The sequence below is a fragment of the Acipenser ruthenus genome, unplaced genomic scaffold, assembly GCF_902713425.1.
Source record: "Acipenser ruthenus unplaced genomic scaffold, fAciRut3.2 maternal haplotype, whole genome shotgun sequence".
NCBI classification, from domain to species: Eukaryota; Metazoa; Chordata; class Actinopteri; order Acipenseriformes; family Acipenseridae; genus Acipenser; species Acipenser ruthenus.
The window spans coordinates 232,101-259,968 of NW_026708728.1; the positions used below are offsets into that span (position 1 = coordinate 232,101).

At 43.2% G+C, this 27,868-nt stretch overlaps 1 protein-coding gene across 1 annotated transcript; it reads right to left on the minus strand.

Annotated features, from left to right (window-relative positions):
* Positions 1-1,637: 1,637 nt before the first annotated feature.
* Positions 1,638-22,519, minus strand: LOC117968547 (nectin-4-like). Its single transcript, XM_059021641.1, has 11 exons — positions 22,025-22,519; positions 13,356-13,577; positions 12,223-12,390; positions 10,540-10,824; positions 9,656-9,773; positions 7,146-7,297; positions 6,323-6,482; positions 6,012-6,087; positions 5,813-5,875; positions 4,891-5,085; positions 1,638-4,312 (listed from the first exon to the last, which is right to left on the minus strand). The coding sequence occupies exons 1-11, from the start codon at positions 22,104-22,106 to the stop codon at positions 3,956-3,958; spliced, it is 1,878 nt and encodes a 625-aa protein (XP_058877624.1). The 5' UTR covers positions 22,107-22,519; the 3' UTR covers positions 1,638-3,955.
* Between the last annotated feature and the right edge of the window lie 5,349 nt (positions 22,520-27,868).

Genomic DNA, 27,868 nt, shown 5'->3' on the forward strand with positions numbered 1-27,868 from the left:
CTAACATGAAATACTATACTACTATTATGGCTTCTGTTATAGACTTTTGTGATATTGTTTTGTCTAATATCTAAATTATAAAATTCTAGGTGATGCAAAACTTTTGGCCATAGCTGTATATCTCATCCCTTTTATATTTCCTATAATTAATCATTTATCTTTTTTTACACATTTAATAACATTCTTTCAATAGTTGTGTTTTTTTTTATTTTTTAAAACCATTATTGCCATCATCATTATTGAAAAGGACAGAGAGTCTAAAACATAAAAAAAATCTAATATTTCCCATGGAAGCTGCATCACCTTTAATGGAACTACGGAAAGACTTGCTCCTCCTGTAATGTACATTGTGTGATTGGATTCTCTACAGATCTACAAAAACAGCGATGGCGAAGGGGACGGCTTTGTGCATCTGTGTGGCTTTTACTTTCGACGCACTCTGATATAGGAAGTTTGAGGTTAGTCTGCAAGATTAAGAGGAGAGGAGAGGAGGGGGGCAGAGGGTGTTACATATACAAGGCAGAGAGAAACTTGCATTAGTCTTCCCACAATCGCGTGCAGCCTCTGTGCTAGCGTTTCACAGGAAACACAGATATCCGAGACAGGTTTTAATAAAGCACAGAGACACAAGTACATACCCAGAACCTGCCAGGGAGTCACCAAGTGTCTAAATATACAAATGCGATCTACTTGCAGTAGAGCCTTGGAGTTACAAACACCTTGGGAAGGGAGGCTGTGCGGAAGTCTGAAATTCCCATAACTCTGAAAATGAATAATGCTAAAAGCTGCCAGTGTAATGGAACAGTGTGAGACAGACAGACAGACAGACGGACACCTTATCCCTATAATCTGATGCTCTCAATGCCTTCTACTAAATCATGTTTATACCAAGTTTCCAGACAATCGCTTCTCCAGATATAGGGATTACATGCAAGTGTGACAGACAGACGGATGTACGGACAGATAGACAGACAGCCCCCAGTATCCTCAGAGAGAGAGAGAGAGAGAGAGAGAGAGAGAGAGAGAGAGAGAGAGAGAGAGAGAGAGAGAGAGAGAGAGAGAGAGAGAGAGAGAGAGAGAGAGAGAGAGAGAGAGAGATTACACAGCACAAGATGTTGTGCAAGTGAATTGGTGTGAAATATAGCTTCTTGCTCAACAGTACTTTAAAATTTAAAAAAACACAGTTTCCACAGCAACAAAGGAAGACCGAGAGCTATTTGTTTTTGACACCTCCCTACGCCCTTCTCCTCTCACTCTCCTCCCCCTTCCCTCTATCGCGGTCTCTCTGTTTGTCCTCCTCTAAATCGAAACCCACATCCGCTAATCTGCTTGAGAGAACGAGTTCTGCAGCAGCATGGGTTGGATGACTACCCTCCGGCCAAGCCCTACTGCCTCTGTATATTCTTATACCAGATTAATAATGGGCTAACTTGGGATCTCAGTTCCTTATATCTAAGGCTTCTGATTTTTCATGCCAGCTTCAATAAAGATGAGTCGCTTATTAACATGTTGTGATCTCGTTTGCACGCTCTGCTTGTGAATGAAAAACACAGGCCGATTTGAAAGCCAGTTGACCTGGAACAGGTGAAACTCTACAAAGAACGTAGTCATTTTTACAATACGGTACAGAAACACAGTCATATTTCATTATGTTTAATCTTAAGACAACACTGAACATCGCCATGAAACACATATCTTAATATGTAGCCATATTACACAGATCGTATCAGGTTGTATATAAAAAAACTTTAAAACAAAACATGACATTATATTTACATATTATGAACAAACATACAAAATACTCCCAAACTTTGTTCCCTAAACAAAACGAGTCGTTTAAAATGTCAATGGATTTGTTCCACCTTTCTGCTTAACATTTAAATAGAACGGTAACTCGGCATAATAACATTGTAATGATGTGTAAGCACACAGTATTTACTAAGCAACTGCTATGCAAACACACAGCAATTACAGACACTTAACAGACAGTGTTACCAGAAGATAACACTATTCACACACAGTAAATCAAGTAACCATGCATAATAACATTGTAATTATACGTACATATACAGTACAGTCGGCAACACTTTACCGTGACTCCTTGGGGAGATGGAAAAATATCCTGCATAAGCTGCTGAAAGAAATTAAATCACATCTTATTATTAATTTCTTAGCAGACACCCTTATCCAGGGCGACTTACAAGTGTTACAAGATATCACTTTATTTTTACATACAACTACATTATTTATTTATTTACACATTATTTTTTTTACATACAATTACCCATTTATACAGTTGGGGATATACTGGAGCAATCTAGGTAAAGTATCTTCCTCAAGAGTACAGCAGCAGTGTCCCCCACCTGGGACTGAACCCACGACCCTCCGGTCAAGAGTCCAGAGCCCTAACCACTACTCCACACTGCTGCCCCACAAGGCGAGGCACCTGCAATGTTGACGTGCCAACTTTCTTTGCGACAACAGCCTGAGAAACCACAGGAGACTCCAGCAGCTCCTTCAAGAGTTCGAAGTGGTTTACGCAAGTCACAGGGTAATCACACACTCACTGCTCTGCGCTACTCAAACCTGTCTTGCTCTGAAAAGCGATCTCCGTTCACCATTTGAAAATACTGTATCCCAATTAAACGAAGGGGCGTCCCAGTTAAACGACAGGAACAGCATTGGGAAAAACCGTCTCCCAGAGTCCTGTCCCGTTTAAACAGCAATCCCGATTATTAGAATCCCGATTATACGGCGCTGACTGTAATAAGAGACTTAACGACTTAGCGGTTTTCTCAAGAAGTTCCAATGTTTTAAAACAGAACAATTTTACAATACCGTCATTTCAATAGAAAACACAAAGCTATGAGAAAAAACCCAGCTGAGATGCAGTTAAAATAATACCATTGCCAGGGTTCAGAGTCAAGCCTGTTTTTCAAATCCGTTTCCTTTTTAAAATCAATTCCTAATTCCACTTCCAAGTCCTTTCCAAGGAATCGGAATTGATATTTTAGAGACGTGGTAATATCTGCGTTCGTTTGAAGCCAATTTAATTGACAAACAAACAAACAAACAAACAAACAAACTACTTTGATGGAAGTCATTTGTTGCAGCTGAAAACGAGAAGCGTGTTTTAACAGAATACTGCAGATTGCAAATTTTGATCAATGATAGGAATTGATTAAAAAAAAAAGGTTCCCGGAAATTGAGAATTGATTTTAAAAAGGGAACTGAGAAATTGGTTTTGGAAAAACAGGAAATGACCTCACACCCTGGTCTTACTTCCTTCCCCAAACACATTCTTTGTTTTAGTCCAATTGGTAAAGTTGCTGCCAGGGGTTTAATGCAGGAGCAGTTCCCGTTTAGACCAACAGGTGGCGCTGTTTAGTTTCCGGTTTTGCGCGGTGAAGTTTAATGTCTAATCCAGTCTGGTAGAATTTGGTATAGTTGCCTGCAGTTCCCCCATTGGTACCCCAGATGGCGCTATTTTCTTCCAGTGTACACCATTTCAGCACAGTTGAATGCTGTTTAGTACAGCCTTGTGGTGATCAAAATCACAATCGTGTACATTGCTGTAGTTTGGCCCGAATTTGCAATACCACATTTTGCCTGCAATACCACATTTTGGCCTACCAGGTGGCACTTTTTCCTTCCAGTTTACAGTATTTTTTTTTTATTTTTTTTTTAAATCCAGAGGGCAGGTTAATCACAATCCCATTGGTGTAGCTGCTGGCTGTAGTTTTACCTGGGTTTATAAAATTGGCTGCGATACATCCATCAGACCAACAGAGGGCGCTGTTTTTTGGTACACTTGACAGGGTAGAGTTTCAAGTTTTTTTTTATCCACAGGGAGGAGGGCTGCATACACCGATCAGACCACCAGATGTCACTGTTTCCCAATTACACTACAGTTCAGTTCAATCTAATCCCAATATTTCCTGCAGGTCAAATCCTGTCAGACAAAATGCGCCTTGGGATGGATGAAGATCCCATTGGCGGTCGGCTTCGGTCGGAGAGTCCCGTTGTCCATGTGGAAGTGCTGGGAAAGGGCTTCGGTAATGGACTCTCTCTCCAACCCTCCCTCTCCCTCTCCCTGTCCTTCTCTCTCCCCCTCCTCGCTCAGCTCATCGTAGGACTCGTCCCTCTCTTGAGATTCCTCCCCCTGGGATCCAAGCGAGGAGTCCCGGAGTTTCCGTTCGGTCAGGTGCCGGGCGCTGCCGTTGGTTCTCTCGCGGGGCAGGGAGCGGGGCAGGGAACGGGTCAGGTGGGTTCTCAGGAGGGAGGGGTTCAGCGGGGGGCGGAGTCCAGGCTCCTAGGAAGATGAACATTATTTTTTTAAAAATTCTAAAACGTATTATTTATTTGGCAGACCCCTTTATCCCAGGCGACTCACACAGGTGTCACAGCACAGGGTTACAATGCAAGATTCATATTTAAACACAGTGCGGTTTACAGACAGTGCTTATAATAATAACACAGCTAGAATACAATATGAACCAGGAGGCTACAGGTTAGGATCACAGCGAGTTAGATCTACAGTGGCAGATTAGCAGTGCAATAGTGCAAGGATAGCGTATCAGCTGAGGATAAGAATAATAATAATAATAATAATAATAATAATAATAATAATAATAATGATAATAATAATCCCCTATGAAGAGAATAAGGCATCTTGATCCTAATATAGTTCCAGATATCATGTTTTTAAAATAAAAACACGCGTGTGCTTTAACACGCATTTCTTTCAAAACCGTACATCGAGACCTTAGCAGCAACGGACGTGCAACAGAGTATACCTGTAACAGCAAGACTAATATGAAGAAGGACTCATAATAAATCAAATAAAAATGAATTCAAGGCTTTGATTAATAACCAGGCAGGGACCCTCACCCGCAGTGACCTGGTGCTGCTCCTGACAAACGACTCGACTCTCAGCCTGGATCTGTGAAGCTCCTCGTCCTCCTCCTCCTCCTCCTCCTCCTCCCTCTCATCCTCCCGGCAGAGGGGGGGGCGCCCCGGGAACTCTGACACACCCCGCACCGTCGACAGCGTGGAGTGGCTGTCCCGACTGCGAGCGGTATGATCCTAAAACAAAAAAGAGTTCATCTTATAGGGCGATGCTAAACTGTTGGCTGCAGCTGTACTTCCAAATACATAGATGTAGGACTGATCCGTTATCTCCTTGGCATAATAAATTCAGCATTGAATCAGCTGCACTTCATCGGTCCTGCCACCAGGTGACAAAAGAGAGCGGAAAATACATTCAACAAAGCAGTTAGCTTATTAATAATTAATCGTTTAGCAGACGCTTTTATCCAAAGCGACTCACAGAGACTGGGGTGGGGGGTGAACTCTGCATCATCAACATCTGCTGCTGCAGAGTCACTTCCAATAGGAGCTTGTTTGTTTGACGTCTCACCCGAAGGACGGAGCACAAGGAGGTTCAGTGACTTGCTCAGGGTCACACACACACACAGGGAGTCAGTGGCTGAGCCGGGTGATTTGAACCTCCTGGTAACAAGCCCCTTTCTTTAACCACCGAACCACCAAGCCTCCTTAAAAACTTAAACCTCAAACTTTACAGACAGTCGTGCATTCTGTCACAGCGCAGCTAAACTGCAGATGGTTTGCCCTGATGTCAATGCATTGCTGACGCTCGCTCAAACAGAAAGGAGTTACAGTTACTGTAATAAAATCAAACAGCGCAGGCTGTGTAACAAAATCACTTGCTGGTCATTGCCTGGGTAAGACTGGGTTGGCATCTGCCACAGCTTTGAAATGGGGCTTGGTTTCTGACAAACCGTTTCCTTACCGCTAGAGAACCCATGCTGTGTCTCGCGACGGCTCCTTCTTGCAGCGGGATGCTGTCCTCCGTCTGCAAAGGAGAAAAAAATAAAAAAACACGCGTTTCAGGTTAGCCACGAGCTCTGTTGACACTGCAGACCCCAAGTCGGGCACAAGACGTAGGATTACAGGAGTTATTAAATTGAGAGCTACGGTGGTTTCGGTACCTGAGACCGGGGGTCGGTGTTGAAGGAGTTCAGTCTTCTGAAAGAGGTCTGTCTGGATAAGGAAGAGAGCTCCTCACTGTGAAGGCAGAGAAAGAAAACTGCTTTTAAAAACATGGCTCTCCATTCAACACAGGAGCTCTCCACTCAATACAAAATCTATCCACTCAATACAGGAGCTCTCCATTCAATACAAAGTCTATCAATTCAATACAAGAGCTATCCACTCAATACAAAATCTATCCACTCAATACAAGAGCTCTCCATTCAATACAGGAGATCTCCATTCAATACAGAAGCTCTCCATGACTCACGTTTTCATGTTCAAAGCCCTCTCCAGCTCTGTGTTCCTTCGCTTGTGATGTCGGTTGAGCAACAGCACGGCGATCACCAGGGTAACCAGCAACACCGCGACAACCGCTCCCACGGCGATCATCACCACGGAGCTGAAGTCTGCTTTCCTGATTGCTGTCTCTGAGGAAAGCACAGAGCAGTAAGAACATAAGAACATAAGAACATAAGAACATAAGAACATAAGAAAGTTTCCAAACGAGAGGAGGCCCCATTCGGCCCATCTTGCTCGTTTGGTTGTTAGTAGCGTATCGATCCCAGAATCTCATCAAGCAGCTTCTTGAAGGATCCCAGGGTCTCAGCTTCAACAACATTACTGGGGAGTTGGTTCCAGACCCCCACAATTCTCTGTGTAAAAAAGTGCCTCCTATTTTCTGTTCTGAAGCTCGAAGCTAGCCACGGGGAAAGTGCAAAATGACTGTGGTATTCTTTTCTAAAGCAGATTCTCGAATAGTTTTAATGAATATCTAATTAGCCTTTAAAAAAAAATACTTTGAACCATTATAGAACAGGGTTGTAATGACGTGGTGTGAACACGAGGTGGCAGACTTGACCATGAACACAAAAAAGCATTATCCATTAAGTGTTGCTGTGAGGGTGATCAGGTTGAATGATGAAGGTTGTTGCATGCATGCAAACACGATACAGTCAATAGCCAGGGTAATTTATATATATATATATATATATATATATATATATATATATATATATATATATATATATATATATATATATATAATGCATTTCTATAAAAGACATTCGAATCACGCTGCAGTTCAAAATCACCTGACACACTGATCTCCAGCTTCGCCTCCCCGAAACCAGCTCTGTTTGACGAGCGGCAGATATAGACGCCCGAGTCAGAGAGCTCCAGAGGGCGAGGGAACGAGAGAGAGTCGTTAACCACACTCACTCCATCCGGGAGAGCCGAGTTCTCCCTGCGAGAGAGAGAGAGAGAGAGAGAGAGAGAGAGAGAGAGAGAGAGAGAGAGAGAGAGAGAGAGAGAGAGAGAGAGAGAGAGAGAGAGAGAGAGAGAGAGAGAGAGACCCATTATAGGATTATCGGGATGGGGGCACTCCACAGAAAGTCAGGGGCTGGCAATCAGACGAGGGTCGCTGGTGTCGATCGGGCTGGGACTGGGTTTGTGTGGATCGCTGTTCTGTCCAGAGAGTCTGAAGAAAAGCAGCGATCGACCAATCAGACCCAAGCAGCCGTTTCTCCACTCGTTTAGCTCTGAAGGGTAAAGTCAGCCCGATCGGCACCGGCGACCCTCGTCCGTGGAGCGCTCCGTCCGAGGAAATCGAATAAAATCGGTTCGTTTATCCTGTGTGACGAAATTCGAACTCGATCAGCTGCCAGGAATGTTTCAGTTTAAGATCTTAATTAGTCACGCCGTTAATTACCGTGTGAAACAAAACAGAGATGAGTGTTGCATTACTAGCACGTGATGTCATCGTTTTAGAAAGGCGAGCTCGCGCTGATTCATTCACATTTACGTCTCAGTAGCAGAAACGGCGACGTGTTTCACTTAATCATAGTTACATTAGAAAAAGCTTACTCTTATAAAAAAAAGATTCCCTCAGTAAAAACACAGCAAAGTGTAATACAGCACAGTGAAAGCATGTTAAAGCATAGGGAAGCATTGTAAAGCACAGAGAGGTCTGGTAAAGCATAGGGAAGCATTGTAAAGCACAGAGAGGTCTGGTAAAGCATAGGGAAGCATTGTAAAGCACAGAGAGGTCTGGTAAAGCATAGGGAAGCATTGTAAAGCACAGAGAGGTCTGGTAAAGCATAGGGAAGCATTGTAAAGTACAGAGAGGTCTAATAAAGCATAGGGAAGCATTGTAAAGCATAAGGAAGCATTGTAAAGCACAGAGAGGTCTGGTAAAGCATAGGGAAGCATTGTAAAGCACAGAGGTCTGGTAAAGCATAGGGAAGCATTGTAAAGCACAGAGAGGTCTGATAAAGCATGGGCAGCAAGAATCACAGTACAAGTAATAATACAATTAAGTGTGGAGCAGTGTTTAGAGCTCTGGACTCTTGACTGGAGGGTCGTGGGTTCAATCCCAGGTGGGGGACGCTGCTGCTGTACCCTTGAGCAAGGTACTTTACCTAGATTGCTCCAGTAAAAACCCAACTGTATAAATGGGGAATTGTATGTAAAAATAATGTGATGTCTTGTAACAATTGTAAGTCGCCCTGGATAAGGGCGTCTGCTAATAAATATATAATAATAATAACAATGCTTCCTTAAGCTTGCATTGTACTTTTACGTCTTCAGCTGCAGTCTCTTTTGCTTCCTCTTTCTACCTTTCCCTCCCTCCCCCATCCTTCTCTCCTGCCTGTTTCTCAGCTCTGGGTGACAGTTCTCTAATTCTTTCGATCTCTAGATACAAGAGCAGACTTGCCCTCGTATTGCCTCATCTCTTTGATTGGATTTTCCTGAAATCGTTTTTTTCCCAAGCTGTCAGCAGTGTGGGAGTGGCAGCGAGTTTCTCCAAAAACAACCTTCAATCCTGCAGAAGATTTAACCAGTAACACTGCCAGCCCCGTTCACACACACACACAGACACACACACAGACACACACACACACACACACACACACACACACACACACACACACACACACACACAGACAGACAGACACACACAGACAGACAGACACACACAGACACACACGCACACACACACAGACACACACACACACAGACACACAGACAGACACACACACACACACACACACACACACACACACACAGAGAGACCTCGGACGAATGTTTAGCATCACTCTACAGAACAAACCCGTTCTGCTTCACAAAGTCCAAACCCGCCTGAATAATATCACGTTAACAGATTGAATTACACGCCAGCGCTTTGTGGGTTTTTTTTCCCATATATTTCTTAAAAGACAGCAGTGTGGAGTAGTGGTTAGGGCTTTGGACGCTTGACCGGAGGGTCGTGGGTTCAATCCCAGGTGGGGGACACTGCTGCTGTACCCTTGAGCAAGGTACTTTACCTAGATTGCTCCAGTAAAAACCCAACTGTATAAATGGGGAATTGTATGTAAAAATAATGTGATATCTTGTAACAATTGTAAGTCGCCCTGGATAAGGACGTCTGCTAAGAAATTAATAATAATAATAATAATAATAATAATAATAATAATAATAATAATAATAATAATAATAACAGAAACAAATGACAAAACTAAACTAAAATAAGCAAATAAGCAAGGCTTTAAAACCAGTGTTCTTATCAGACAGATTCTGAAGCTGCAATGTGGATGTTCTTTACCTTGTCCACGTGTAGTTGTTCGGTTCTGGGTTCCCTTTCCCCACGCATTTCAAAGCCCCGCCTTCCATCCCCATGAACCAATCATTTTCATAGCCTGTGAGCGACACATCTGGGGGATCTGAGACAGAGAAGCATACCAGTCAGGCACACCGGGCTGTAAGAGGATCACATTTGGGGAACCGCAGCACTTGAGGGAGAGACTGTTCATTAAAATCTATCGCTTCATTTTAAAGTGGAGACGGTTTTCTATTCAGGGATACCAAGATATTTAATGAGTCAGAGTGAAGTTATCCAGCAACAAACTCCTCGTCCCCAGTTCTGCCGCTTTCCTAGAAACAGGAGAACATTTTGGGGTTGGGTGGGGGGGGGGGGGGGGCGAATCATTCTCCTAACGAGATAAGAACATAAGAAAGTTTCCAAACGAGAGGAGGCCATTCAGCCCATCTTGCTCGTTTGGTTGTTAGTAGCTTATTGATCCCAGAATCTCATCAAGCAGCTTCTTGAAGGATCCCAGGGTGTCGGCTTCAACAACATTACTGGGGAGTTGGTTCCAGACCCTCACAATTCTCTGTGTTAAAAAAGTGCCTCCTATTTTCTGTTCTGAATGCCCCTTTATCTAATCTCCATTTGTGACCCCTGGTCCTTGTTTCTTTTTTCAAGTCAAAAAAAGTCCCCTGGGTCGACATCGTCTGGCTCGGTAAAATCCTTAGCGCGTTTTTAAAAAGAGGAGACGAGTATCCGGGTATTCAGTAAGTCAGGGGTCTGAGTGAGGAGACGCGGGCAACGCCATCCCCAACCCTGGTCTTACTGCAAAACCGTTGCTGCCCAATTTGAACCCTACACATGACTAAACTTAAAGCCTCAGGCACACGTCATTTACTCACAGTGCACCACGACGGTGTATGGAATCCTCCTCGGTTCTTTAAGACTCTGGTGGGTGATCAAACAGTCCAGCTTCTCTCCGTTCATCAGCCGGTTGGGTTTCACCCAGAACTTGTTTGTGACTTTGCCTCCGGCTGCCTGATTAAGCTGGCTTGACCCTTCTAGGCCCGTCTCCCAGGCAACCGTGGGGGGCACGACTCCCCAGGAAGTGCAGACCGCAGCCATGGCGACCGCGGAACCTTCCAGGAGAGGTGGGGAGGCGGGGTCAAGACTAGAGACTGGAAGGCCTGTTAGGAGAAAGAATGTATACCAGGAGGTTCAAATCACCAGGCTCACTCTGTGTGTGTGAGTGTGTGTGTGTGTGTGTGTGTGTGTGACCCTGAGCAAGTCACTGAACCTCCTTGTGCTCCACCCTTTGGCTGAGGCATTGTATAATCTTAGCATAACCTCTCCACACTTGTATTCAATGCTTTTTGTGCACATCCTACCCCAACACTGTTTAAACCCGGGGTGTCCAATCAACCAATCACAGTCTTCCAGGTTTGACAATGCTTCCCTATGCTTTACCATCCCTCTCTGTGCTTTACAATGCTTCCCTATGCTTTACCAGACCTCTATCTGCTTTACAATGCTTCCCTGTGCTTTACCAGACCTCTCTGTGCTTTACAATACTTCCCTATGCTTTACCAGACCTCTCTGTGCTTTACAATACTTCCCTAAGCTTTACCAGACCTCTCTGTGCTTTACAATACTTCCCTATGCTTTACCAGACCTCTCTGTGCTTTACAATGCTTCCCTATGCTTTACCAGACCTCTCTGTGCTTTACAATGCTTCCCTGTGCTTTACCAGACCTCTCTGTGCTTTACAATGCTTCCCTGTGCTTTACCAGACCTCTCTGTGCTTTACAATGCTTTCCTATGCTTTACCAGACCTCTCTGTGCTTCACAATGCTTCCCTATGCTTTACCAGACCACTATGTGCTTTACAATGCTTTCCTATGCTTTACCAGACCTCTCTGTGCTTTACAATGCTTCCCCATGCTTTACCAGACCTCTCTGTGCTTTACAATGCTTCCCTATGCTATACCAGACCCCCCTGTGCTTTACAATGCTTCCCTATGCTTTACCAGACCCCTCTGTGCTTTACAATGCTTCCCTATGCTTTACCAGACCCCTCTGTGCTTTACAATGCTTCCATATGCTTTACCAGACCTCTCTGTGCTTTACAATGCTTCCCTATGCTTTACCAGACCTCTCTGTGCTTTACAATGCTTCCCTATGCTTTACCAGACCTCTCTGTGCTTTACAATGCTTCCCTATGCTTTACCAGACCTCTCTGTGCTTTACAATGCTTCCCTATGCTTTACCAGACCTCTCTGTGCTTTACAATGCTTCCCTATGCTTTACCAGACCTCTCTGTGCTTTACAATGCTTCCCTATGCTTTACCATCCCTCTCTATGCTTTACAATGCTTCCCTATGCTTTACCAGACCTCTCTGTGCTTTACAATGCTTCCCTATGCTTTACCAGACGTCTCTGTGCTTTACAATGCTTCCCTATGCTTTACCATCCCTCTCTGTGCTTTACAATGCTTCCCTATGCTTTACCATAGAGTGTAAATAGGACTAACTTTGGCCAGAGTCTAAATGATTTGTGGGGGTCGGTGGGGGTCGTGAAATACTCACTCAGTAGAGTCAGATCGATGGTGGTCTCGAAGTTACCAGATGGGAAGGTGATCACCTGACACACGTACACCCCCTGGTCTTCCAGCGTCATGCCTCTGATCTGGAGGGCGGAGTCTGCGATAGGCTCCGCCTTCTCAAAGGAGATTCGTTCTTTGTACTTGTCAAAAACTGGAAGAGAAGAGTTTTATTAAAGCACTCAGGGCTATAACCGGGGGGGGGGGGGGGGGGGGGGCAAGTTGAAAGGTCATGCTGTCTGAGTGAGTGAGTTTTTTTAGTGGAATTGCAATTACTGAAACCCAACTGTAACTGTGCTTGCAATGGGAAACAACAGCATTGGAACTGGAACTGCAATTTTAGCAAATAATTCTGCTGTAATTGGAGGCTCGCTGGTCCAGCGGTAAAAGAAAAGGGGATTGAAACCAGGAGGTTCTAATCACCCGGCTCAGCCACTGACTCCCTGTGTGTGTGTGACCCTGAGCAAGTCACTGAACCTCCTTGTGCTCCGTCCTTCAGGATGAGACGTCAAACAAACAAGCTCCTATTGGAAGTGACTCTGCAGCAGCCACTGACTCCCTGTGTGAGTGTGACCCTGAGCAAGTCACTGAACCTCCTTGTGCTCCATCCTTCAGGATGAGACGTCAAACAAACGAGCTCCTATTGGAAGTGACTCTGCAGCAGCAGCAGCAGCAGGTGTTGATGATGCAGAGTTCACCCCCCTAGTCTCTGGAAATCGCTTTGGATAAAAGCCTCTGCTAAATAATAATAATAATAATAATAATAATAATAATAATAATAATAATAATAATAATAATAATAATATGTTTATATAGCGCCTTTCACAGTAGACCACCATCACAAAGCTCTTTACAGAGGTAGGCTGTGAACTGTGCATTATATGCAGAGTCACTTCCAATAGGACGTTGATTTAACATCTCATCCGCAGGACGGAGCACAAGGAGGTGAAGTGACTTGCTCAGGGTCACACACAGTGAGTCAGTGGCTGAGGTGGGATTTGAACCAGTGACCTTCTGGTTACAAGCCCCTGGAATTTAACCACTGGACCACACTGCCTCCTAATAATAATAATAATAATAATAATAATAATAATAATAATAATAGACTAGTTCTCATACCATGCTGCCCCATGGTTCTGTGAAAGAGGATGATCTGCTCTCGATTCACAGGGCCCTCATTATTGGGGTGCAGTTGTTTGAACCAGGCGACTTGTTGAATCTCCTCCTTCGTGTTGTTTGTCTCGGGTTCGAATCGACAGGGCAGACGAGCTGCCCCTTCTTCCAGAGCGGTGAGGGAGAACACAGAGGTGGGGGGCTCCAAGAAACTGCAGAGAGAAGGGGCTGGGGGGGGGGGGGGTGGAGAGAGAATGAACAAATTTAGCTTAATGTAAAATGAAACGTGATGAATAATGTTACGTTAACTTATTTAATTACATACCGCTTTGTAGTTTTCCCATGTACTTAACCGAAAAACTGACAAATTGTAAAAAATTAATAATAATAATAATAGACTTCATTGAGAGCAGCTCTGAACCCCAGGACTGGGTGCAGCAACAGCAGCAGCAGCAGCAGGGCTAGTGTGAGTTTCTAACCCTGCTCAAACTCCTGGCTCCTGATCATTTCAATATTAATAATAATAATAATACTATACTTCATTGAGGGGAGCTCTGAACCCCAGGACTGGGTGCAGCAGCAGCAGCAGCAGCAGGGCTAGTGTGAGTTTCTAACCCTGCTCAAACTCCTGGCTCCTGATCATTTCAATATTAATAATAATAATACTAGACTTCATTGAGGGGAGCTCTGAACCCCAGGACTGGGTGCAGCAGCAGCAGCAGCAGCAGGGCTAGTGTGAGTTTCTAACTCTGTAAAGGACTCCCAGCTGTAAAACAGCCAGTGCACAGAAAGTTAATCCTGATTCCCTCCCAAAGGGTATTGAGAGACAGGGAGGGAGGGAGTCTTCTCTCAGGTATCATGACACACGGGAGATGAATGAGTGTTGCAATGCGGTCACACTTGTTTTCCAAGCTCTCCTCACGCAAACCTTTCCAGTTCGGTGCCAAAGACTGGAACAAAAAAAAACCTAAAAAACACCATCCTGCCCCTACACACAGGGTAAGAAACACAGACGCCATGGGAAACCCTGCAAACCCCAGGGGCTTGAGATCCAAAACATGAGCGGCTGCACACACCCCTCAGAAACGTGTCCCATAGTAAAAACACAGCAAAGTGTAATACAGCAAAGTGAACACATGGGAAGGTATAGGCAAGCATGGTAAAGCACAGATAGGTCTGGTAAAGTGTAGGGAAGCATTGTAAAGCACAGAGAGGCATGGTAAGGCATAGGGAAGCATTGTAAAGCACAGGGGGGTGTGGTAAAGCATAGGGAAGCACTGTAAAGCACAGAGGGGTGTGGTAAAGCATAGGGAAGCATTGTAAAGCACAGAGAGGTCTGGTAAAGCATAGGGAAGCATTGTAAAGCACAGAGAGGTCTGGTAAAGCATAGGGAAGCATTGTAAAGCACAGAGAGGTCTGGTAAAGCATAGGGAAGCATTGTAAAGCACAGAGAGGTCTGGTAAAGCATAGGGAAGCATTGTAAAGCACAGAGAGGTGTGGTAAAGCATAGGGAAGCATTGTAAAGCACAGAGAGGTCTGGTAAAGCATAGGGAAGCATTGTAAAGCACAGAGAGGTCTGGTAAAGCATAGGGAAGCATTGTAAAGCAGAGAGAGGTATGGTAAGGCATAGGGAAGCATTGTAAAGCACAGAGAGGTGTGGTAAAGCATATTAAAAAGTAGGTAAACTAATCCTTTTAAAAGTGTCCCACAGTAAAAGCACGTCTTTAGACGCATGACATGAGGTAATGAAAAGACGCATTCGTTTGGAATGTGGCTGTGTTTGTTTCCACACACTAACGCGGTGTGAAATGACTCTGGCAATAATTAATGTGTTCTCCAAACTACCCCGCGAGGTTGGTTAATTAGTCCAGTAGACACCTGTGAGGTAAATTCGAACACTACAGGATGCAAGTCAGGGCTTTTGTATAGAAAAAAAACACACCTTTATCCCAAACCAGCGTGTCATGATTCATCGAAACTCAATGAGGTACAACACCCATCGTTACCAGCTTATTGATGACTGTGATTGGCTAACGGCCAGTCACGTGGTGTTCAGTGCTGGGCCACGACTGTTTTCTTTACAGAAATTGAAAAAGAAAAAAAGGTTTTGTCCTTTTAAGGCTGGGTCAAGCGTGCGAACACACCCAGACTGAAGCTCGTGTCTGTGACCATGCGCAGCTGTGGACAGAAGCTTTGCATCACTTAGAATTTCATGATTAAGATCTAATTTAAAAACAAAACAAACAAACAAACAAACAAACAAAAAACGATATGAAAATAAATGATATTTTATTTAACCTCGTGTAATAAGGGCAGCAGTGTGGAGTAGTGGTAAGGGCTCTGGACTCTTGACTGGAGGGTCGTGGGTTCAATCCCAGGTGGGGGACACTGCTGCTGTACCCTTGAGCAAGATACTTTACCTAGATTGCTTCAGTAAAAACCCAACTGTATAAATGGGGAATTGTATGTAAAAATAATGTGATATCTTGGAACAATTGTAAGTCGCCCTGGATAATGGCGTCTGCTAAGAAATAAATAATAATAATAATGAAAAAAACTTCATATCGTGTGTGTGTGCGTATATATATATATATATAAAGTTTGAGAAAAAGGAAAACTGCTGTGTACCAAAATAATAAGATAAAAGAGAAATGGATATTTCAGGTACCTTAAAAAGGTAGAATAATTGATTACAAGTCCTTCATCGGCTGAATACAAAAAAACACAGTGCTTTAAGAAGTTGATAAAAAACACAAACAAGTCGTCTTTTAAACAAAATTCCAAAATGATGATGACGATCATGATGACGTCAGAATAGAATGTTCTTTCCAAATGGCTCCAAAGTGCCCGGTTTGAAAATAAGTTCACATTCCTTTCGTTTCCTGACAGCATTAGTTCCATAGCATTGAACCATCCCACAAATTGTGATCTCTTCTATAGTGTGGTCATTTCTGTTAAAATGTTAATATATATGTGTGTGTGTGTGTGTGTGTGTGTGTGTGTGTGTCTGTGTGTGTGTGTGTAGCAAGTCATAATAGTTATTAGTACAGTATTTCATATTAGATTTTGAAATGTAAAATGTTTCAATTTTTGACAGTTTTACTGTTAAGTCTATGAAAAAACTATACGAAGCGGCGTGCAATTCAATATGCTAACGTAACATTATTCAGCAGGATTCATTCGACTTAATGAAGCAAAATGAGTTCATTCTACAGGGTAATGCAAGACTTTGGGCCATAGCACGCTGCAGAGACGTTATGTAAAAATGATCGCTGCTTTTCTATAGAGTCTGTGAAGAGAACAGCGATCCACACAAACCCAAGCAGCTGTCTCGCCACTCGCTTCACCCTGAACGGTGAATCAGCCAGATAATACCTGATAATACAAAAAAGACCTCGAATCCCAGATAAATCAAAATACAATCGTCTCTAATCAATATTAAATGCAGGTTGGAACACAAAAATGTGAGTATATTTTAAAAGTCACGCTGTGTTCACTTACAGTTCTGTTGCACTGTATCGTGCTGTCCCAGCTCACTAGAAGTTTAACAGCCCTGTGTTATCCTGTATACAATCGCGCTGCTGGTATAAACACAGCTGGCGTTGAACATCACAGCTGAATACATAACAAACTCTTCCATTAACTCTTACTCTACTCTGAGCTTTCAGTCTTTTTTGTGTGGCCAAACATTGCCCTACTCCACTCCTGGTCTTTGTTCCAACCCCGTTCTAAATTATTTCATTGAACGCAATAAACCTCCACCTAGACCATGACGTCATGCATGATCTCATTCTACCTGTTAAACCCGGAGTGGAATTCTGGACCTCCTGGACTGTGATTGGACACCACTGGCCGACAGTAGGCCACACCCATTTTTTTGAGGGCGGACAGTGGAGAGAGGAGAGGAAAGAGGGGGAGATCGCATCTCTTACACACCACGGAGTAATGTACGGGAGGCAGAGGAGAGGTGAGAGGTCAAACAAACGAGGTCCTATTGGATGTGACTCTGCAGCAGCCACTGACTCCCTGTGTGTGTGTGTGTGTGACCCTGAGCAAGTCACTGAACCTCCTTGTGCTCCGTCCTTCGGACGAGACGTCAAACAAACGAGCTCCTATTGGAAGTGACTCTGCAGCAGCCACTGACTCCCTGTGTGTGTGTGACCCTGAGCAAGTCACTGAACCTCCTTGTGCTCCGTCCTTCGGACGAGACGTCAAACAAACGAGGTCCTATTGGAAGTGACTCTGCAGCAGCCACTGACTCCCTGTGTGTGCGTGTGACCCTGAGCAAGTCACTGAACCTCCTTGTGCTCCGTCCTTCGGATGAGACGTCAAACAAACGAGCTCCTATTGGAAGTGACTCTGCAGCAGCAGCAGCAGCAGCAGCAGTTGTTGATGATGCAGAGTTCACCCCCCCCCCCCCCCCCCCCCCTAGTCTATGTAAATCGCTTTGGATAAAAGCGTCTGCTAAATGTCTCATTAATAATGTAAATTCAACGACAAACGTTTCCACTAAAATTCTAGGCGCTGCAAAAGACTCTAGTCCCCATAGCTGCGCGTGCTACAACATGTCTGCAAACTGAAACCAATCCTAAAACGAGGCATTTATAAACTGCACCGTGAATGGGGGTTAGAAGCTATGATGTTGAAAATTGATTGCCTTGAAAAAGGTGACCATAAAAAAAAACTAATATTCTATAATACAGCATTTACTGTTTTTATATATAGTGGCAGCAGTGTGGAGTAGTGGTTAGGGCTCTGGACTCTTGACCGGAGGGTCGTGGGTTCAATCCCAGGTGGGGGGACACTGCTGCTGTACCCTTGAGCAAGGTACTTTACCTAGATTGCTCCAGTAAAAACCCAGCTGTATAAATGGGTAATTGTATGTAAAAAAAAAAAAAAGTGATATCTGTATACTGTGAAATAATGTATAATGTGATATGTTGTAACAATTGTAAGTCGCCCTGGATAAGGGCGTCTGCTAAGAAATAAATAATAATAATTCAGGAAAGTTTTTAAATATTCAGGAACGCGTGTGGTATAACGACCCTAGAAAGAACGATACATTTTTAAACGTCACAGCGTTACTTTTCTGCTTCAATACGTATGTTTCAAACCGTGGAGTACCTTGAGATACCTATTTTTACACCTTGAAATGTGAACAAAAAGCCTTTTAACCGTGAAAAAAAAACCCACAGCGCTACCTCTGAGTAATTACTAAAACAGCTGCATAAACCTACCTACATCATGAAAGAATCTGTAGCTTTAATAGCTCTTGTCTCCGTGGGTGTCCCATTTCAACTAAACAAGGGCAATTTAAATTGTTAAAACAGCTATTAAACCGCGCTGTGTACCGCTGCGCTCTCAAATCAGGTCTTAACGGAGGAAGCGTTTTAGAACACGTGGATTAGGCAAGTAATCCGGAGAAACGTTGTGCCGTTCGCTTTGTCAAGGAAAAAAGTTAAAAAAAAAATACTTATTTTCTTTCTAAAATCAGAACCCTAAAGCCAACCCCCTCCCAGTCTCACACCGCTTCCCTTCCAGTGCTTATCTGTGCTTAATACATTTTTTTTATATATAATGGTTAGTTTACCCTTTAAAAAAAAAATGCTTTACCATACATCTCTGTGCTTTACAATGCTTCCCTGTGGTTTAGTACACCTCTCTGTACTTTACAATGCTTCCCTATGCTTTACCACACGTCTCTGTGCTTTACAATGCTTCCCTATGCTTTACCAGACCTCTCTGTGCTTTACAATGCTTCCCTATGCTTTACCAGACCTCTCTGTGCTTTACAATGCTTCCCTATGCTTTACCACACCTCTCTGTGCTTTACAATGGGCAGCAGTGTGGAGTAGTGGTTAGGGCTCTGGACTCTTGACCGGAGGGTTGTGGGTTCAATCCCCAGTGGGGGACACTGCTGCTGTACCCTTGCGCAAGGTACTAAATTGCTCCAGTAAAAACCTAACTGTATAAATGGGTAATTGTATGTAAAAATAATGTGATATCTGTATAATGTGAAATAATGTATAATGTGATTTGTTGTAACAATTGCAAGTTGCCCTGGATAAGGGCGTCTGCTAAGAAATAAATAAATAACAATGCTTACCTGTGCTTTACCACACCTCTCTGTGCTTTACAATGCTTCCCTATGCTTTACCAGACCTCTCTGTGCTTTACAATGCTTCCCTATGCTTTACCACACCTCTCTGTGCTTTACAATGCTTCCCTATGCTTTACCACACCTCTCTGTGCTTTACAATGCTTCCCTATGCTTTACCAGACCTCTCTGTGCTTTACAATGCTTCCCTATGCTTTACCAGACCTCTCTGTGCTTTACAATGCTTCCCTATGCTTTACCACACCTCTCTGTGCTTTACAATGCTTCCCTATGTTTTATCACACCTCTCTGTGCTTTATTACCCTTTGCTGTGCTTGTACTGTGGGAAAATTTCATAAGGGCTGGCCTCCGTGTCAATAATTTACAGTACGTCCTTCACAGAAAGCCATATACCTGCCTAACCGGGCTCTATCACCTGTGACAGAAACGAGCCGCAGTGTAAATTAACAGAAATGTGACGTATGAAAGAAACGATTAACGCGCGGTCCCGTTCCAGCTTCTAGAAAGCACGTGTCCATTAGCGACCTCTTTAATCCTGTAACGCGCATTTCCGTATCCCTTACGGTACGATGCACAGCCACCCACCTTTTGATTATTAGAATTCAAATCCACCTTCAACACACCAGAATTCTTCAGAGGTGAGACACGGAATCTAATTACAGAAATAAAGTAGCTTTTTCTCATTTAAAAAAAAATGCTTGGGCATTAGAGAGTTAAATCTCACACGCTTACTTTCCCCCATCGAACCACTGCTGAAGCGCGCAAGGGAAAGAGCGAGACAGTTTTCTGGTCTCTCCCTTGCGCAAGATTTGTATTCGTGAATTTGCATGCACGTTCAAAGGTACAGTTTTGTGTTATGGTTACGTTTAGCTAAACAAGGACTGAATTGCATTGCCCAATGCAATTGCGGTGAAGCGATTCAAGAAAAGGACTCGATACCAGGAGGTTCAAATCACCTGACTCAGCCACTGACTCCCTGTGTGTGTGTGTGTGACCCTGAGCAAGTCACTGAACCTCCTTGTGCTCCGTCCTTCAGGATGAGACGTCAAACAAACGAGCTCCTATTGGAAGTGACTCTGCAGCAGCAGCAGTTGTTGATGATGCAGAGTTCACACCCCCTAGTCTCTAAGTCGCTTTGGATAAAAGTGTCTGCTAAATGACTAACTGATAACAAGTTAGAGCATGTGATTGGATCGACCCAATTCTGCCAGGATTATACTGTGCTGTACCACGGACCCTTATCTCTCGAGGCTGAAGTCAAGAGCAGAGTCCAACTGGCCTTCGCTTTGCAAAAAAAATTAATAATTACTGCTTAACAAACCATTCTAGTGATCGCTGCGTAACGCCGTTCTGAAAAAGAACCTAGACCAAGAAAAAGAATCTAGTGACGCGTAGACATCTTCTCCATGCACAGAACGGATATTATTAGAATTTTGTTTGCCTTTTTTATTTCAAATCATAAATTTCCTTTTATTTATTTATTTATATATTTATTAGGTCCACAGTAGATGACAACACACCCTCACAGCCACACAACCGAAACGTGTTATTGACTTGCAAATGAACTGAAATGATCAGGTAGCAGCTTGTCAAGTTAGTATAACTTTATTTATTTATTTATTTTACAATAACTTTAAATGTATCAGAATAGTTTTTTTCACCTTTTGTGTTGTCATTAGATAGATAGATAGATAGATAGATAGATAGATAGATAGATAGATAGATAGACAGACAAACAGAGATAGATACAGATACAGACAGAAATACTTTTTTTACCTTTTAAAAATATATTTTCATAAATCCCCAAAAAGTTCAAACACCATTGTAAAAAAAGCATGCGTCACATTATGCACAGCTGAATAAGACAAACGCGGTTCCAGAGTTTCTAACTCTAGTTTACACAGCACCTCGCCCACACACCACGCCTGTTCAAAACTACCCACATTGTATTAGGAGAGAGAGAGAAAAAAGTTTAACTCCTCTTGAATTATTGATTCAGCCAGCATTCTAAACATGTCAATGGACTTTCTGGTCATAGATTGATAGATACATAGACAGATACATACATACATATATACATAGACAGACAGACAGACAGACAGATAGATAGATAGGAGACAGACAGACAGACAGATCGATAGATAGATAGATAGGAGACAGACAGACAGACAGACAGACAGATAGATAAATAGATAGATAGACAGACAGACAGACAGACAGACAGACAGACAGACAGATAAATAGATAGATAAACAGACAGACAGACAGACACATACATACATATATACATAGACAGACAGACAGACAGACAGACAGATAGATAGATAGATAGATAGATAGATAGATAGATATGACACAGACAGATAGACAGACAGACAGACAGACAGACAGACAGACAGACAGATAGATAAATAGATAGATAGACAGACAGACAGACAGACAGACAGACAGATAGACAGATAGATAGATAGATAGATAGATAGAATGGAATTATATACCCCACTCCCCCCCTCCCCCTCCCTCTCCAAGCAAAAAGATATATTTCAAATCCGCTTACCAGGCAATATTATCAACACGATCCAGATTAGAAACTCCAGCGTCCACGGGCAGAAAGCGAGTCCCGGTAATTTAAAATCCATTCCCCCCAGGATATCTCCGGTCCTGTCCGGGTGTACCGTTTCCAAACGTCTCACCTTGTTTTGAACAGCGTCTGAATGTCTGAATCGCTCCCCAGCACCGTGTCGATCGCCTGACTTTACTGTTTCAAACAAGCCCAACTTGAAAAGCAGGTTGACTGAAAGACGACGGGCGTTCGCAAATTGACTTGGCAAAAAAAAAAAACTACTAAGATAAATAAATATATATATAAATAAATAAATAAAAAGCGCACGAGGACACGGGGCTAAAATAAAAGCTAACACTACCAAAAGTTAGGTATACGTGTTTTTAAAGTACACACAGTGACGCCATATTTACTGTAATTGAAACGCCGGGGCAAGGTGCGTTTGAGTAATCCACCTGCTGTGTCAAATGCCTTCTCTCCCTCTCTCTCTCCCTCTCTCTCTCTCTCTCTCTCTCATTGCCCGGGGCGAGTTTGCTAACCATACATTGTTTCGCAAGGCTGTGCACATCTGTTTAGTGGTATTATTGCAATAAGTTTGATACCATGTTCTGTGAACTGCACGCACGGCAGTGTTAAGGAACGCGAAGCCCCTTCTTCAGAAACAGCGGGGTCTTGAAACCTGATTCCAGGAGACCCCCATCTGGCGGGAGACCTACTTTTAGGAGGCTGCATCAAACCCCAAGACCCCCTGCCTGGTGTGCCGTGCAGTGGTCCCGAAACCCAATCTCTAAAACCAAGTTCCAAGCCACACGAACCGGCTCCATGTTCCCTCAGCTTAATTGCATTTTGTAATTGTTTTTTTTTTTTTTAGAGGGGGGTAAACCAATGAATTCATCAAAGCGTAAAATAAACACAGTTGCAAAGATTTCGGCTGTCAAGGCGTGGTTAGTGATTTTAAACAGTCACTTCCTCATAGTCTTTACCAAGATATTCAATGCAAATTATGTTTTCCTTCATCTAGCAAAACTGACTTGTGATGGAATGTCAGGTTGGCATCGTGTAAGTTATTGGCAGTGTTCTATGTACTGGAAAAACAAATACTGTTTTTTGACGGTACAATCACGATAAATGTTAGTATACAAATACTGTTTTTTGACGGTACACTGACAATCACGATAAATGTTAGTGTATATATATATAATGATGTACCTTCAATAATACAGAAACATAAACTCGCATGAATCTACAAATACATTTTTATTCAATCAATATAAAGTTACATGTAATATATTTACAGTTTGCTGTGTTTTATTTGAAGAGAATGGACTAGATACATAATCGCTATGGATGGAAGATCTACAAAAGTTAATAAAAGGTGTTTTCAGTTGTTATGAAAAACAGCCCGAGGATTCGTTTCGTAACGAGGCTGAGACAACAAACAGTCTGCTTAGCATCCCCGCAGCGTGAACGATACCTGCGTAACAACGCTTCACAGAGAAAACAAAACGCGTTTTTATAGCACATAAATAATGAACGGCCCTTTGTTTTTGACACCGCGACACCAAGGTCTGAGAGAGAGAGAGAGAGAGAGAGAGAGAGAGAGAGAGAGAGAGAGAGAGAGAGAGAGAGAGAGAGAGAGAGAGAGAGAGAGAGAGAGAGAGAGAGAGAGAGAGAGAATATATGAATGAATGAGCGAATGTATTTGTTTTACAGTTTTGTTTGTTGTTCCTCAGCTTCTTCAGTGCGAAGTGAAGAATGCGGTTCCTGCACACGCGGTTCATTTGGCACTAGCCTTGTACTAAAAGCGAGTCTCCTTTTACAATGTGAATTAATCCGTGCCTGCAGTGGAACAGGTGTAGTGATGAATATTTTTCACTCGGATCATATAGCAAGCTTCTTGTTGTGTAATGTGACCACCCACCACCACCCTTTTAGGAGCGCTTGTAAAAGCTCCCCATAGTAAAATCACAGCAAAGTGAAAACATTGTAAAGCACAGAGAGGTCTGGTAAAGCATAGGGAAGCATTGTAAAGCACAGAGAGGTCTGGTAAAGCATAGGGAAGCATTGTGAAGCACAGAGAGGTCTGGTAAAGCTTAGGGAAGCATTGTAAAGCACAGAGAGGTGTGGTAAAGCATAGGGAAGCATTGTAAAGCACAGAGGTGTGGTAAAGCATAGGGAAGCATTGTAAAGCACAGAGAGGTCTGGTAAAGCATAGGGAAGCATTGTAAAGCACAGAGAGGTGTGGTAAAGCATAGGGAAGCATTGTAAAGCACAGAGAGGTCTGGTAAAGCATACGGAAGCATTGTAAAGCACAGAGAGGTCTGGTAAAGCATACGGAAGCATTGTAAAGCACAGAGAGGTGTTGTAAAGCATATTTAACAACAGGGTAAACTAACACTATAAATGTCGCTCCAAGTAAATATTTGTTTAAGTGGGGTAGCAAATATGTTAGAAATCGGTGCCTCAGACACGATAATGACTTCAGTTGCATAAACTTAGAAGCCCTGGCTTTGTTTTTTTTTTGTTTGTTTGTTTTAGTTTAGTTTTTGTTTTACTAAATCTAATTCGAGGAGATGCACGGTTTTATCCGTGTCGCTGCAGCGTCCGCGTTCTGAAAAAGGCGGACCTGCAAGAAAACAGACCGACAGTTGTTCTGTAACCCGAGTCCTACCGGCTTTGAGAAACAAAATTATTTTGGAACGGCTGATAATTATTTAAAACAGGATTGCCGCTGGAAAAAAAATGCCTTTCCGCCTACAGATCCCTCCCAGAAACCTAAACAGAAAAACAGCACGCCTTTATTAAAGTAATTATCAATGCTTCCACTCAGACGGCGCAGAGAAAAACGGATCTGACAATTACTGTTGTGGGTATGGCTCCTAAAAAACTGTCAGCTCAGCAGCTATTTTTAAAAGACAAATCGACTCTATTTCAGGTACTGAACCTGGTTTTCAAAGTTAAATACTATTTGTGACGCTGAGCGTGCTTGACTAGAATACTTAAGTTTAATGCGCGATGATGCTAAGTTAAATATAATACACAAAGGGTTAATGTGTGACGTATCGCCACGGATATCACAGACCCTAGGCGTTTTTTGTTTTGTCCGACAGGCGAGAAATATTGGTTTCTCGTCGATTTAGTGTCAGTGTTTATAACCGACAAACACTGCTGGAAAACAACAAGAATATATCAAGTGAAAACGTCAGTGGGCGTCGCTCCTCCGACCTTTGTTCTGCTGTGAAACTCGACGTTATCAGGAAGCTGGTGGGAATTCAAGTCTGCCTACATTCCCTGAAACAAAAGGTATCGTTAAGCTGTCGGGCCGCAAACTCACCCCTCCTCGACAGTATAGGCCTACCTGTCACCACACGCAGAACACCGTGCGAGACGCACAGAACCACACGCAGAACACCGTGCGAGACGCACAGAACCACACGCAGAACACCGTGCGAGACGCATAGAACCACACGCATAACACCGTGCGAGACGCACAAAACCACACGCATAACACCGTGCGAGACGCACAGAACCACACGCAGAACACCGTGCGAGACGCACAGAACCACACGCAGAACACCGTGCGAGACGCACAGAACCACACGCAGAACACCGTGCGAGACGCACAGAACCACACGCAGAACACCGTGCGAGACGCACAGAACCACACGCAGAACACCGTGCGAGACGCACAGAACCACACGCATAACACCGTGCGAGACGCACAGAACCACACGCAGAACACCGTGCGAGACGCACAGAACCACACGCAGAACACCGTGCGAGACGCACAGAACCACACGCAGAACACCGTGGGAGACGCACAGAACCACACGCATAACACCGTGCGAGACGCACAGAACCACACGCAGAACACCGTGCGAGACGCACAGAACCACACGCAGAACACCGTGCGAGACGCACAGAACCACACGCAGAACACCGTGCGAGACGCACAGAACCACACGCAGAACACCGTGTGAGATTCACAGAACCACACGCATAACAACGTGGGAGACGCACAGAACCACACGCAGAACACCGTGCGAGACGCACAGAACCACACGCAGAACAAACTCGACGCAACTACTGCTGACAGTGAAAGAGAACATACGCCGGCGTTCGTGTTGCTACCTCGCCCAGTTTTCCCTGGTTTTGAGGAAGGTGTCCCGGGACTTCAAAGTGCCTTCCCGGGCCGGGAGACCTAAACCGGGTCCCGGTTTTCAATCCTCTGCTACGCTACATAACTACAGCTGTGGACAAACGTTTTGCGTCATCACCCTCTGTATAGAATGAACTGATTCTACGTCATAAAGTCGAACAAAACCTGCTGACTAATTTTAAGTTAACACAGGGGGTGTTCAGTCGTGGAGAGACGGAATCCAGCAGGTTTTATAAGCAACCCTTGATCATCAGTTTCTGAAGACTTGGGGCAATATAATTAGGTCTCGTTAAGCGGTAATTCTTTCAATTTAAGTAGCTATTTGTTCAATTAAGTCATTTACAGATAATTTGGAACAGAAACCCCATGAAGAGCCGACCACTCCTGACTTAATTGAACAAATTAACGGGGGGAGAGAGAGAGAAAGTAACAGGTTAAGCAGGTTTTAGGACATAAACATCCTGTGTGCCCCCCCGCCCCCCCAATTCTATTGTTGTGTATTTTTAGTTGGTCAGTTGGCACTGTACTGGTAGTCGGCATTGCCTTTAAGTAGTTTTTTTAAAATCGGCAGATATAAAATAAATCAAAACTTAAAAAAAAAAAAAAAAAAAAAGGACTAATTTGGTTGTTTTTTTTGTTTTTTTTGAAGTTATAATTTTTTTGCCTGGTGATCAGAAATATAGAGGACGGACAGAAAGGCATCTAAAACTGTTCTTGTACTGCCATCTAGTGGCCATAGACCAGAACTGCAGGCAAAAACAATTGACTTCTCTAAACCCCGAAACAGAGGCGGACGTTGACATAAAAATAATTAGATAAAATGACGTGATTCAGGCGGACAGACAGACGTACAGTTAAGTGTCGTGGTTTTCACGTCCGGTTCCCATAGCAACTGACCGATCTCCAAACTTTTGTCAAGTCGGGTCTTGAAGGATCAGATTCCGCCTCAACAACAATAATAATAATAATAATAATATTTATTTCTTAGCAGACGCCCTTATCCAGGGCGACTTACAATTGTTACAAGATATCACATTATTTTTACATACAATTACATTATTTTTTTACACATTATTTTTACAACGCGGATGGTAACCCTTGACAACGCATTCCGTCTTATCAAGAAGCGTCTTTCTCGGATATAAAATTTAGTTTCACTTTATTAAGCAGGAAGTTAAGTTATTTCTTTTTGTTTGTTGGGTTTTTAGTTTCTTGAAACGGGAAGTGAGGTGCGGTCAGTCAGTGGTCATCAGGTTACGGTTGTCATGGAGACAAAAAAGGAAGTTGTTTTTTTCTCACAGCGGTTGGAGAGACAGAGAGACCACACTGACATTTAATTAATATTTCCACTCAGAAAAAAAAACCAAAAACAAAAAAAAAAAACACCAAATATTCAACCTTGGTCTCTCAGTTTGACGAAAATATAGGCTTCTCGGTTTAGTCTCCTTTGTGTGTGTGTACCACGACATCAAAAAGCGATTATATTAAATTATAGTTAATAATGAACTCACATAACCCTTTACAATACAGAACTAATATAAATAATGACATTGAAATTAATAAAAAAAACAATTCACACACACACACACCAAAAAAGAGGTTCCGATCAGACACACAGGCCGGAAACCAGTCAGCCGTTGAAACAGCGATACCCCAATTTTATTAAACAAAAATACAGG

Bases quoted from the DNA above. Each gene is read 5' to 3' on its own strand.
- LOC117968547 (XM_059021641.1), bottom strand. From the start codon at position 22,106: ATGGATTTTAAATTACCGGGACTCGCTTTCTGCCCGTGGACGCTGGAG. The intron at 7,298-9,655 runs GTAAAGAACATC...TCTCTCTCGCAG, and splicing joins AACAACTACACGTGGACAAG to GGAGAACTCGGCTCTCCCGG. The intron at 6,483-7,145 runs GTGATTTTGAAC...TGCTTTCCTCAG, and splicing joins GCTGGAGATCAGTGTGTCAG to AGACAGCAATCAGGAAAGCA.